Source organism: Peromyscus maniculatus, chromosome 10 (assembly GCF_049852395.1).
Source record: "Peromyscus maniculatus bairdii isolate BWxNUB_F1_BW_parent chromosome 10, HU_Pman_BW_mat_3.1, whole genome shotgun sequence".
Taxonomy (NCBI): Eukaryota; Metazoa; Chordata; class Mammalia; order Rodentia; family Cricetidae; genus Peromyscus; species Peromyscus maniculatus.
In genome coordinates, this window is record NC_134861.1 from 40,762,604 (window position 1) to 40,774,677 (window position 12,074).

Consider the following 12,074-nt stretch of genomic DNA (forward strand, 5'->3'; position numbering starts at 1 on the left):
GTAAGCTGTCATATGGGTGCTGGGAGTTGAACCCAGGTCCTCTGGAAGAGCAATCAGTGTGGTGCTCTTAACTGCTCAGCCATCTCTCCAGTCCCAGGAAGATCTTTAAAGAGAGGCTATATACATTTACTCAGCTTCAGGCAAATAAGTCCATAAAAAGCTGCTTACATCACACCAATCTCGTACTGACTCCCAAGCATCTGCGCCCTAATGCAGCACAGTAGTTTCAAACCATAAGATGCCCTCAACATAAACTTATATCTCTAAAACTAAGCAGCCTTAGAGCCCAAAGGACCATCATCTCAGGACCAGGGACAGAAAGAAAACACTTCCCCAAAGACAAACTCTTCTGTAGAGTGTTCCTAAAAACAAATAAAGGTCATTTTAAGTTCTTTTAGGAAATACAGTAATCTGGGGGTGGGGTTTCCCTCCTTGGGAAGATAATTAGAACATGACCTTCCAAACTGCAGTTGTTGTAAGGCCTAGAAGAGCTCAGCACCGGGAGTCACCACTCAGTGACACCCTTTGCCATAGAGCAACAAGCATTAAATACAAGAAATACGAGGCTTGGTGGCTTTCTTTCCCAATCTATATCACCACTGAATAGAGATAACATAATCAAAACGTCTGATGCTCCTTCCATAGGGTTTAGCAACAGACTATTTTTTTAAGCTAGAAAAGAACAATGAAATTTACAACAAGCTCTTCCTTTGCATCCACCAATCATAGCATTAACAAAGAGAAACAGAATGACCTTCAACTATGATCTCACCTGCAATGACAGCCACAGTTTGGTTTCGTACCTTACCAGGTATTTCATCGATGAACGTATATCCCTAAAAATATTTCAAAATGAATTGAAGATCAGTTGGCGTATACTCCATGTTATATCAAGTAGAGAAAGAAAATTAAAGTGTAATGTTTATCTTAAGATTGAAATTACCTTAATATAACTATCAAGGGTCTTAAAGCAAATCCCTTTTAGGGAAACGTGCTGGGTTTTTGTGTTGGGGACCGAAGCCGGGCCTTCCATGTGCTAGGCAAGTGCTCTGTCACTGAGCTGTATGCCTAGGCTGAGACCATGTTCTTTTAACTCAAAAAATCAGGTCATCTTAAAGGCTTTTCACCCCAGAAGAAATGCCTTTGGACCACAGCTGAGAGACAAGTAACTTGAAATGTGCAGAAAACCCAACGAAAAATAAAGCCATTGTTTGCACCAAGGAAATAAGAACCACACATCATTGGGACAATAAAGATGTTGAGCAAAGATATTCAAGGAGGAAGTGTATACAATAAAATTAGTTTAATGAATTTTTTTTTTCAGTAAAAGAAAGAGTGGTATATAAAGGCTAAAAATACCAAGTCATGTCAGGCAGTGGTGGCACATGCCTTTAATCCTAGCACTCTGGAAGCATAAGCAGGTGGATCTCTGTGAGTTTGAGGCCAGCCTGGGCTACAAAGTAAGTTCCAGAAAAGGCTACACAGAGAAACCTTGCCTCAGGAAAAAACAAAACAAACAAACAAAAAACCAAAAACAAAACAAAAAAACTAAATCAAAAGATAAAGGAGAGGGAGAAAGGAGTGAGTGCCAGACTGAGGGCATAGTGTGTGGAACAGCATTGAATTAGGAAGGAAATAAAACCAAACCAGTATGCCGCCCTGCACCTAAGTCCAAGAAAGCAGAGGTCAAGACTGTCATGGAATTTCGCTCTTTCCTTGTTCTTATATATGAGACTGCCCTTGATATGAAGTAAGCTACCTTACTTGTTCCAAGAAGCATACCCTTTTGGCAACGCTCTCCAGATCAGTCCTGTAGATGTCGTTAACAGAATTGAGTTCTCTATCCACAGACGGGAGCTGAAAAATTATGAAACAAAGAATAAGAGAAGGTAATTATCCCCAAGTTAATGTTCACAAAAAAGAGAGTTATCTTATATCCAGATCCCAAGATGTTGACATCAAAGGAGCTACTTCCTTTTTCTTTTGAAAATAGAATATGACCTGAGAAATCACCTTCTGTTCAGAGTGGCATCTATGAGCAATGATTTATTTTTATTTTTATTTTTATATTGTTTTAAAACAGGCTTTCTTTGTGTAACAGTCCTCTGTCCTGGAACTCATTCTGTAGACCAGGCTGGCCTCGAACTCAAAGAACTCTGCCGGCCTCTGCCTCCCAGCTGCAGAGATTAAAGTCGTGTGCCACCACCACCTGGCCTATGAGCACTGATTTTGAAAGTTTATGGGTCTGCCATAGTAAGCTCAGGAGGTACAGGTAAAGTATGTGTGGCCACATAACTGCTAGAGCTGAACACTGCTGAATGAAGTTATAAACCAACTTGTAAAAATCACTTTTAAAGGTAAAATAGGGCCTTAGGTGTCTAAATAAGGTAAAACACATGTGCCAGGCTCTGGCTGGATCCTCAACATTAAACCAACCAATCAAACAAACAAACAAATAAAAAAAATACTAAAATTGTATAATGCATCTGGTGGTGGCATTGGTTAGAAGTCTGGAACCAGTTTTCCAAGTCCAGAATTAAATATGAATTCCGAGCATGATAGCTCTTGGCACCTGGGATCCATGCCCTGGGGCTCTCGACAGGACACAAAAAGGACCTGACATCACTTCTGAACTAGGTCCTTGGTGAATGTGGAGAACTCAAGTCTCATCATAAGAGGTCACACATACACCTGACTGAAGTCCACTCCACAAAACAAATAGAGTATTCAAAAATGCCAGTGTCACAACAGAAAAAGACTGAGAAATAGCCCCAGGTTAAAGGGGAAAGAAACACACAATACTATTGGCAATGCAAGATCCTAAGTTGCAAAGAGATAAGACATTTGTAAATGCACTTTCGTTAAAAACTTGACATCTGAAGAGAAAGTGTAGAGTAGATGGAAGGAGCGGTTCTGTGTCTTGTTCCTAACTTTGATGTGTATATGACGATTATGCAAAGTTTAGAAACATTTTAAACTATTTAGCTATAAAAGGAACAGGCTGGCAATGTAACACAGACTCAGTTTTCAAGAAAATAACTTGGTACAATTTACAAAAGATATGAAAAAACAGATAAAATAAGTGGGACAAAATGCTGAACTTTGGTGGCCTAGTTAGGTTTAATTGTCAACCTGACATAAGAAGAGCAGAGTCCTCTGAAAAGGAAATTTCAACTGAGGGACTGTCCAGATCAGATTGACCTGGAGCAAGTCTGTGGGATGTTATTAGTAACTGATGTGGGAGGGCCTAACCCACTGTGGGGGCACCATTCCCTATGCAGGTAGTCCTGGGCTGTATAAGAAAGCTAATTAAGTCCAAGCCTTTGAGAAAGCCAGCAAGTGACATGTCTCCATGGTTTCTGCTTCAAATTCCTGCTTGAGTTCCTGCCCTGATTTCCCTTAAGGGTAGACAGTGACCTGGAAGTGTAAGCCAAAGAAACCTTTTTCTCCCCTAAGTTCCTTATGGCCAAAGTGTTATATCATAACAGCACAAATGAAACCAGAACACTTGGAGACAGTGTCCCAAGGTATGGGAAGAGTGACATGTATTTACAACTTTTCCATATATGCAAAAAGCACATTAAAAAACAACAGTGCCAGGTGCGGTGGTTTATGCCTGTATTCCTGGATGCTGACAGGTATGTATTAACAGCATTAGGAAGAGGCAGGCAGGAGGGTGAAGTCTGAGGTCTGCGTGGATTACTTAACACGTTTCAGGCAAATGTGAGACTACTGTGAGGCCCTGTCTCAAAAAGGCAAACAGCAAAAACAAAGCATACAATATCACCCTCTCAAAAGATGTATTTCAAATAGTTAACACAGAATTGACCCCTACAGGTCCATTTGATGACTCCAAAAGTAATTCAGTAGATATTCAGACAATGATAGTACATGTGAAGTCTTAAAAAAAAAACCTGACTCATAAAATATGAAAGCGGGAAAAGTATGTTAAAATATTATTTTATACACTGTGAATGGCAAATTTAACTGAATTAATATATTAAGTATAATTAATATAAACATGATTTTTTGCATCTCAAATGAGGGGGTAAATTTTGGAAAATAATGGAACTGTCTATTCCAGCATATATGGTTAATATGCCTAGTTTTCTGGTGTTCTTAATAGCTTACTTTTCTTAAGTGTATTGTATATCCATATGGAGGTACGTACACATGTGAGTGCAGTGCATGTGGAGGCCAGAAGAGGGCATTGGAGCCCCTGGATCTGGAGTTACAGGCAGCTGTGAGCTACCTGATGAGTGTTAGGAACTGAGCTCAAGTCCTCTGCAAAAGCAGCAGGTGCTGTTACCTGCTGAGCCATCTCCCCACATGCTCACACACCTAGTTTTAAAAACCATTTAAAGAAGAACATGTATTCGGCTCTTTTTTTTGGGGGGGGGGGAGTTTTTTGAGACAGGGTTTCTCTGTATGGTTTTGGTGCCTGTTCTGGACTGGATCTCACTCTGTACACCAGGCTGGCCATGAACTCACAGAGATTCGCCTGGCCCTGCCACCCGAATCCTGGAGTTAAAGGCGTGCGCCGCCACCCAGCCTGCTCTTCTTTTTTTAACTGAATTTACCTTGATAAATCATCAGATGACACAAAACTTCTCAAAAGCCTCCCCCCCCCCCCCCCCGCCAGTTTTCTTTTTTCTTCTCTTGCATACATTCCAGCACAGTGATTACATGGCCCGAAAAGACTCGCAGAGCATTGGAGGTTACTGTTTCCAGCCCAAGCCACTGTGCACCAGAGAGGTGCAACCAGTCTGAGCCCTACTCGACCTCCTCTCAGTCTCCTGGCGGTGGCAAGCTCACACCTGCTCACCTGACTCGAGTTGAGGTTGCTCCCCAGATTGCTCAGCTCTGGTCTGATGCTAGCACAGATCTTGCTGGCTGGGTCCGAAGCACAGTCGCTGCTGTTGAGTGACTTCTGGATGCTGTTTCTCAAAGTGGTCAGGTTGGTGCTGAGCTGTGTGCTTCCATCTTGTATGATCTCCAGGCTGCTGTTCATGTTCTCCAGGGCAACCTTGGTCTGCTTGATGGCTGCAGGAACACAGGTAGAATCAGAACGGGCCACACGAGTGCTTAAAGAAAAACTGGAAATGAGCTCAGACAGAATTAGGGGGCTGGGTCACCTGGACTCCAAGAGTCTGGTTCTTGGCTGTGGTCTCACAGGTGGTAGGTACACCAAAGTTCTTAGGAGATGTTAATTAGCCTAAGTGCTACCACTTAGCTTTAAAGATGGACCCATAACCTGGAGGAGGTATCCAGAGCTGGGCTGTACAACTCCTGGTCTCTAATTCTATCACTTTACTCGAGTAGAAAAATTCTGAAATCTGCTTCAATCTTTGCTCTTGACTGTGTTCTAATTATACCTCCATAACATTTCAACTGTCACAGAGCGTTCCTGTCCCCCAAAGGTAGTCATTTCCCTTACCTCTGACAGGAGGCACATATGGCTCTCCATTGGCACATACCTGTAGTGCCTATCATTACATCAAAGTCCACCCTAGCCTCCAGGCTCCCTCAGAGCCTACTCAAAAGTACTCATTGATTCCAAAGCCCTTGAACTAGCATCCTGGTCCTTCTTAGCTCCTCTACCCTAAAACTCCCTGGCCTGCCCCCCATTCATGGGCTTCCCTTCCCCACAGCTACTCATGCTTCTTAAGACCCTGCTGTGGATATCATTCTATATAAATAAAACATTGATGGCCAGTGACCAGGCAGGAAGTAGGTGGCCAGGCAGGAAGTAGGTGGGACAAGGAGAGAGGAGAATTCTGGGAAGCAGAAGGCTGAAGGAGAGACACTGCAGCCACCGCCAGGACAAGCAGCATGTGAAGACGCTGGGAAGCCACCAGCCACGTGGCAAGATATAGATTTATAGAAATGGGTTAATTTAAGATAAAAGAACAGTTAACAAGAAGCCTGCCACGGCCATACAGTTTATAAGTGATATAAGCATCTGAGTGATTATTTTATAAGTGGATTGTGGGACTGTGGGGCTTGGGGAACCTGGAGAGAAGCTCTCCAGCAACAAGACCCACTTGATTTTTCCACATACATCTCCATCCTCCATCCCTGCCCTCTCGATTCTCTCGGAGAAAGCCCCGCCCATGTCCAGTCTACTTCCTTTTCTCTCTGCTCTGGACTCTTCCAGATTCCTCTGGATATTTTCCTTCTCTTGCCCACAATAAAAACCTTCCCCCTAAAAATGGAGTGGCCATCTTGGCAGTCTCTTTACCGCACTCCGTAGCATACAGAGACTCCATAAAATTGTTAATCATTAGAAAAGAGAAAAGAACACAGGCACCAACAGAGCAGAAGACAAGAGGGTAATGAGAGGCCACACAAGTTGGCTTCTGTGCCAGAGTTTTATCTCACTGTCCTCTTCTTTGATTTCAGCTACGTTAGTTCACCAAACAAAGAAAGGCAAGTGATAAAATAAGCTGATAGACCAGGAAACATATTTATTTAGTCACTGTCTAGAGACATTCTGGGTTAGGGGTACAATTCTGTTAGGGTCCAGGATTGTTATAGTACCCAGTAGTTATAAACATACACTTTCTAAAAGATTCAAAGCACATTATGCCCTTTTTATAGGCACAGGGCTATAACTCAGAGTCATTTGATCATCCCAGGCTGCATGCATCTGCAGAAAGTGGGAAAGACCTTTCTGATTCTTAAGTTCAGCTCAACTCTTAATTCTTCATTTCAGCCAAGTAACATTTTACCAGCCCAGAGCTCTTTGTGTGGACTGACCTGCAGCCCACATAGAATGCTCAGGCAACTGTCATGTTTCTGCTCTCTCCAAAGTCCATGTGTTACTGGCCCCAGACCTTAGCACAACTGACACCGTGATGGAAGTACCACCAGGCCTTGGAACCCAGCAGGCAGGCTGCCAAAATAAAAACAAAGACCTAATCCAAGAAGAGGAAATCCAAGTCAACGTGAGTGACCCTGTGAAGCCAGGAATCCAGGACGGGCTATTCTTGGTCACTTTTGCCACTATGCTTACCTGTTGCCAAGTGCTCAATCTCATTGAGAACAGGAATTACATTAGGTTTTAGTTGGTCTTTTATTCTGCCTCCCAGCAAGGAATCAATACCTGGATTTAAAGGAAAGGGCAATATTGATGAGAGCAAGCCTGCTTCTCTTCACACCCCAGGAGCCTACATCTGGAAAACATCTTCCCTCTTCCTGTCCTCACATCCCATCCTCCACTCCAGACTGTGGGCCCTAATGTGAGGAGATGGCATTGCTTGCTTCAAAATCTGCAAACTCATATTTCCCAGTGGAAAATTATTCTCATGGACCTTTAGGCTTTGTGTGAAGAACACAGCATTTATCATCTTGAGCTGTGTTATGTAACCAGTGTCTCCAACTCATCTACACTGGAGTTTTCTACACTGTGGTACCACTTACATTTGGGACCAGACATTGCTTCTTTGGAGGGGGGAGGCTGTCCTGTGCACTGTAGGGTGATGAGCAACATCCTTGGCCTTGGACAAGGCCCCTCCCCAATCCTGCCAACCATATATTCCTCCAAATGTCACCTTTTGTTGAGAACAACCTAACCAATCTGCATGTGAACTCTAATGAGACATGGTCCAGCAAGGAACAGGGCCAGGCTATGTCTAAAGCCCATTTAACAGGGCCCTTAGCATGGCCTCACATGCTCTTCTGCATGAAAAATGACTACAGGAGCGTGAAGGCTTTGCAATAAGCAATGTAAAATTTCAAAACAGAGGCCCCAAGTCCCTCTGCTTGTGAAACTGAACTTAAATGTTGGGTGGCTTTTTTTTTAGGATTTATTTATCAATCTGTGTAGATGAATGTTTTGCCTGCATGGATGTCTGTGCAGCATGTGTATGCCTGGTGTCCACAGAGGTAAGCAGAAGGCTTTGGATGTCCTGGAAATGGCACTATGGATGGTTGTGAGCCTCCCTGCGGGGGCTGGGAATTAACCTAGGTCCTCTACAAGGGCACCAAGTTCTACTAACCACTAAGCCATCTCTCTAGCCCCTAAAATTCAGATTTTAAGCATCCCATGACAAGTAGCAAACACCCAAGTAGCTCTGCAGCTTCCCCGCCTCCCCGCTACCTTCAGCTGCCTTCTGTTTTGGTCTGTGCTTTATAGGAGGTAGTTAAGGCATCTTTTGAGCCATAACAAACAAAAATGCTAACTAACTTTCGATGCTACTTACCATCCAGGGCTGAGAATGCCTTGTTCTTGGTGGTGGTGTATTGAGCCAATATATAATCAATTTGCTGGAAAAGAAAATTAGATGGCACCTGCCCTTTGAGAGGCAAAGTCACAATACAAAGACAGTAGGGATTTAAGCCATCAAAAGTGAACCCCCTCATAGCACTTTGAAAAAGAACTAGCTAGGAGGTGACATACACACTCGTCTTTTGATCATCACACCCCCAAGCTTTACTGGCCTGGCACCAATTACCTATTGTGCTTGCTTATGATACACTTGCTAGCTGTGATCATTTTTCATGTGTCATGATTCTGTGGACTACGGTGGAGATTGTAAGCATGAGCCCATGTGGGTCCCCTTTTCTCTTGCCTGTACTTTGTGATTAGCCTGGGTATCTTCACAAGGAACCCTCGGGATCACCAGCAGCAAGAGACTCATAGACACCTGATGCACGGCTCCTAGAAGCTGAAGTTCCAAACTATCCCAAGATCATGTCTACTGTGTCTTCCTGGTCATAAACTGGTCACAGGGACATCCCAGACTCAACGGGACAGATGTACCTCCTGATGCAATGAGTAAGAATTGACAACCAATCTGAAGTCTGACACACTGAGTCCATGATATTGATTACTTCCCATGAGTTTCTAGAGGAATATTTATCTTCTTATTTATGGTGGCTCAGTGGGCCTGCTTCCTACCCTCCCAGCAAGGCCAGGTGAACATCCTTCTAGAGTTGCCAACCTTCCCAGTAAACACGTGGCAGCGTTTAAATGTGCATTTCTTTAGTTACTAGAGGTAAAACATCTTCTTCTCTTTGGAGACAGTTATATTCCATCTGTCAACTGCCTATTCAATTATCTGTATAATTTCTACTTGTTAGAGGTCCTCACATATGTTCCAACAGGCAAGTTTTCCCAAAGCCATCATCTTTATAAGATGATGAAAGCCATCCTAATTTTTATGAGCCACCGCTACTACTTTTGGCATTGGGGAGTGGAAAGGGCGTTTCCTGTGGAATCTTCAGGATGTTTCATGAAAAACATTATGAGCTTTTGTTTACAAGGTGTAGAAAAAAGTGATTCCCCTGTGCTACCCTGTAAAGCCACATAGAGCTAGTTTGTATACTCGCCACCTTCCCAAATGCTCTATATGGTTCTTTTTTGAAACTTCCAGCTACATGACACACTTAATGTGCAGAATTTGGGGGAAAGAATCAACCAGAAGGTCACATCTGGTTCAAGGATCCATGGGTTCTGGGGGACTCTTCCTAATGCCAGCACCCAAGAGCATCACACACTTAAGTCAGTTCCTGCTCAGATACTTTCCAAATCACATTGTGAACAGGTAACACATCAACACACTCCTAGAAAGCGGACAGAAAGAGGCCTTTCTGGTCACTGCCCTTCGGTCACTCTGTTTGCGTTCTTCCAAAATGACCTGTGTTTGTGTGTGTGTGTGTGTGTGTGTGTGTGTGTGTGTGTGTGCGCGCGCGTGCATGCATGTGTGTGTATGAGAGAGAGAGAGAAAGAGAGAGTGTGCGTGTGTGAGTGTGTGTGTATGTGTGAGAGTGTGTGTGTGTGTGTGTGTGTGTGTGTGTGTGTGTGCATGTGTGTGTATGTGGGGGGACTGTGTGTGTGTTTGTGTGTGTGTGTGTGTGAGAGAGAGAGAGAGAGTTCTTCCAAAGGAGATTGACACAGCTACACAGATAACAAACAGCTGTGCATAAAGCAAAAGCATTCCATCATAACTGTAACTATGAAATATAATGGGTTAACTAGACCACCAAAAAGAAAGGATAACAACATCAACAACAAACCAAAAGCAAAACCAAACACCACAGCGAGACTCTTAAAGTTATCAGATACTTTTATATGTGCTGTGATTTTGTTACACCTAAGTAAAATAAAATAATTGAAGCGAAATAAGACATGTAAATCCTGAAGCTATGGATACTATGCTTCGGAGGTTTTGAGAGTCGCTCTCTGGCTGTGTTTCTTCAACTACAGCCTCGAAGGGCAGCACCCTTCCGTATGGGTTCACTGGCTTCTTATAAGGTTCGGCTGCACTTCCAAACACGCACAGGGACTCAGAGAGGCAGACACAAGGCACCATGGAATGTGCAGGTTGCAGGGTTTTACCTTTGGGGTTTCGTCCAGGAGTATTTGCAAGTCTCTGTAATTGCTCTCTGCCAGTTTCTGGGTCCTTTTGATCCGGGTCCTTACCTGGTGGTTGGCCACAAAACCATACATGATGCCAAGGCTGCAGGGAAAGGAAGAATAAAGAGTGTTGGCCAAGATTCACTGTCATTGGCACCTCAGCAGAATGGCCACTTCTGCCCCCTCCCTCGGCAGCCTGCGCACTAAGACTACCATCAGCACACCACCCAAATGGGGACACAGAAGAAGACTAAGATCTCTCTAAAGACAGACCCCGGTGTAGGATGAAGTACTGCATTATGACTCTCACAAATCAACAGCGCCCACATAAATGCTAGCAGGAAAGTCGCTAAGGTTGCAGGCTGTGTCAGGAACATGTGTGTATACCCTGTGTGTGCCCTCCTGTGCCCACACGAACACCTCCATGCACTTGAGCTACCCCCAGAGAAGAGGGAAACAGGGAGATGGCAAGAGGGACTCGGCTTTCTGGTGGCTTTTCATTTGAATGTTAGTTTCTGTATTGTCCAGATCGAAAAGAAATAAGGTATTTCAGCATCACTGCAGGAAGCCTACGTTCATTTCCTGTCACTATGACAAAATAGGCCCACGGTAACAATTTTGAAACAAACCATGGCACACACAGGACAGCACACTCACTGTGTGTTTATGTGAAGTACGAAACCAAACCAAATAATGGTGCTAAAAAAGGCCATGGTTATTGTGATGAAGGCTGAGTGCTCTTTTCATGGCTGGATTTTCAACATGGAAGTTCTTGATTTTATCCTTATGAAAAGGATACTTTTCTCTATGTAAAATATACATCATAAGAAACTCCAAAATCCTTCACAAAGTCATCTTGCATGAAGTACTACGTTCTATGAATTAAAACCTTCCTTCTCACTCATCTCAAAAGACTGAATTTAACTATATTAAAAGCTCTTATGCCTAATTTTTTTTGCCTCTATCAATCTCTTGATTTAAATTATACTAATTGAGTCATTTGCTGAGGCAGAACCTCTGAACATTAAAATTTTAAGAGTAAATTCCACGCTTGGTGGTGTACCATTGTAGCCCTGGCACTTGAAGGAACAAGGTGATTTGACCTCAGAGTTCCAGGCTAATCTGAACTGCACAGGGACCTTCTCTCAAAATTAAAACAAAACAACCCCCCCAAAAAAAACGGCAGAGGAGTGAAAACCCAAAATACTTTTAGATAAGACCACTAGAGGGCAGCAAGGAATTAATAAATAGCCCAAAAGGTTTTCCACACAGATCCAAAAGACCAAATTTGTTACTTTTGTAACTAAGAAGCCTGGGATGTGGATAGGTTTTAAGAACAGTTTTGCAAGCAACAAGCAAACCTTGGAAAAGAAAAACAAGATGCAGTTGCCTATCAAGTTATCAAGCGATTTCTACAATTTTGCGCTCACATATAGATTACATTGAAAAATCCCTTGTCACCAAAAAATCTGAGTCCCAGGGCAGGCATTCACCCTGCAAGAGTATTGTTGCATGGAGCTGGAGAGATGGCTCAGCAGTTAAGAACACTTATTGCTCTTCTAGAGGACCCAAGTTCATGTCCTAGCATCCACATTGGGCTGCTCACAGCAAACAGCAATTTCAGCTCCAGGGCATCAAAGGGCCTTCAAGTTCACCTACACTTGACTGCACACACACACACACACACACACACACACACACACACACACACACG

The 12,074-nt window shown here is 43.3% G+C and overlaps 1 protein-coding gene across 21 annotated transcripts in view; it reads right to left on the reverse strand.

Annotated features, from left to right (window-relative positions):
- Positions 1-12,074, reverse strand: part of Prom1 (prominin 1) — a 118,293-nt gene that overhangs the window by 36,564 nt on the left and 69,655 nt on the right. For all 21 annotated transcript variants that reach the window (XR_013042878.1, XM_076546238.1, XM_076546249.1 and 18 more), the window contains 6 exons: positions 10,343-10,463; positions 8,205-8,268; positions 7,016-7,105; positions 4,826-5,043; positions 1,783-1,857; positions 773-836 (listed from right to left, as the gene is read on the reverse strand). Coding sequence is in view for 20 of the 21 variants with exons in the window: in XM_076546238.1 (XP_076402353.1) it covers positions 773-836; positions 1,783-1,857; positions 4,826-5,043; positions 7,016-7,105; positions 8,205-8,268; positions 10,343-10,463 (632 nt within the window). In the remaining variant the exon portion in view is untranslated. The remainder of the gene's footprint in view (positions 1-772; positions 837-1,782; positions 1,858-4,825; positions 5,044-7,015; positions 7,106-8,204; positions 8,269-10,342; positions 10,464-12,074) is intronic.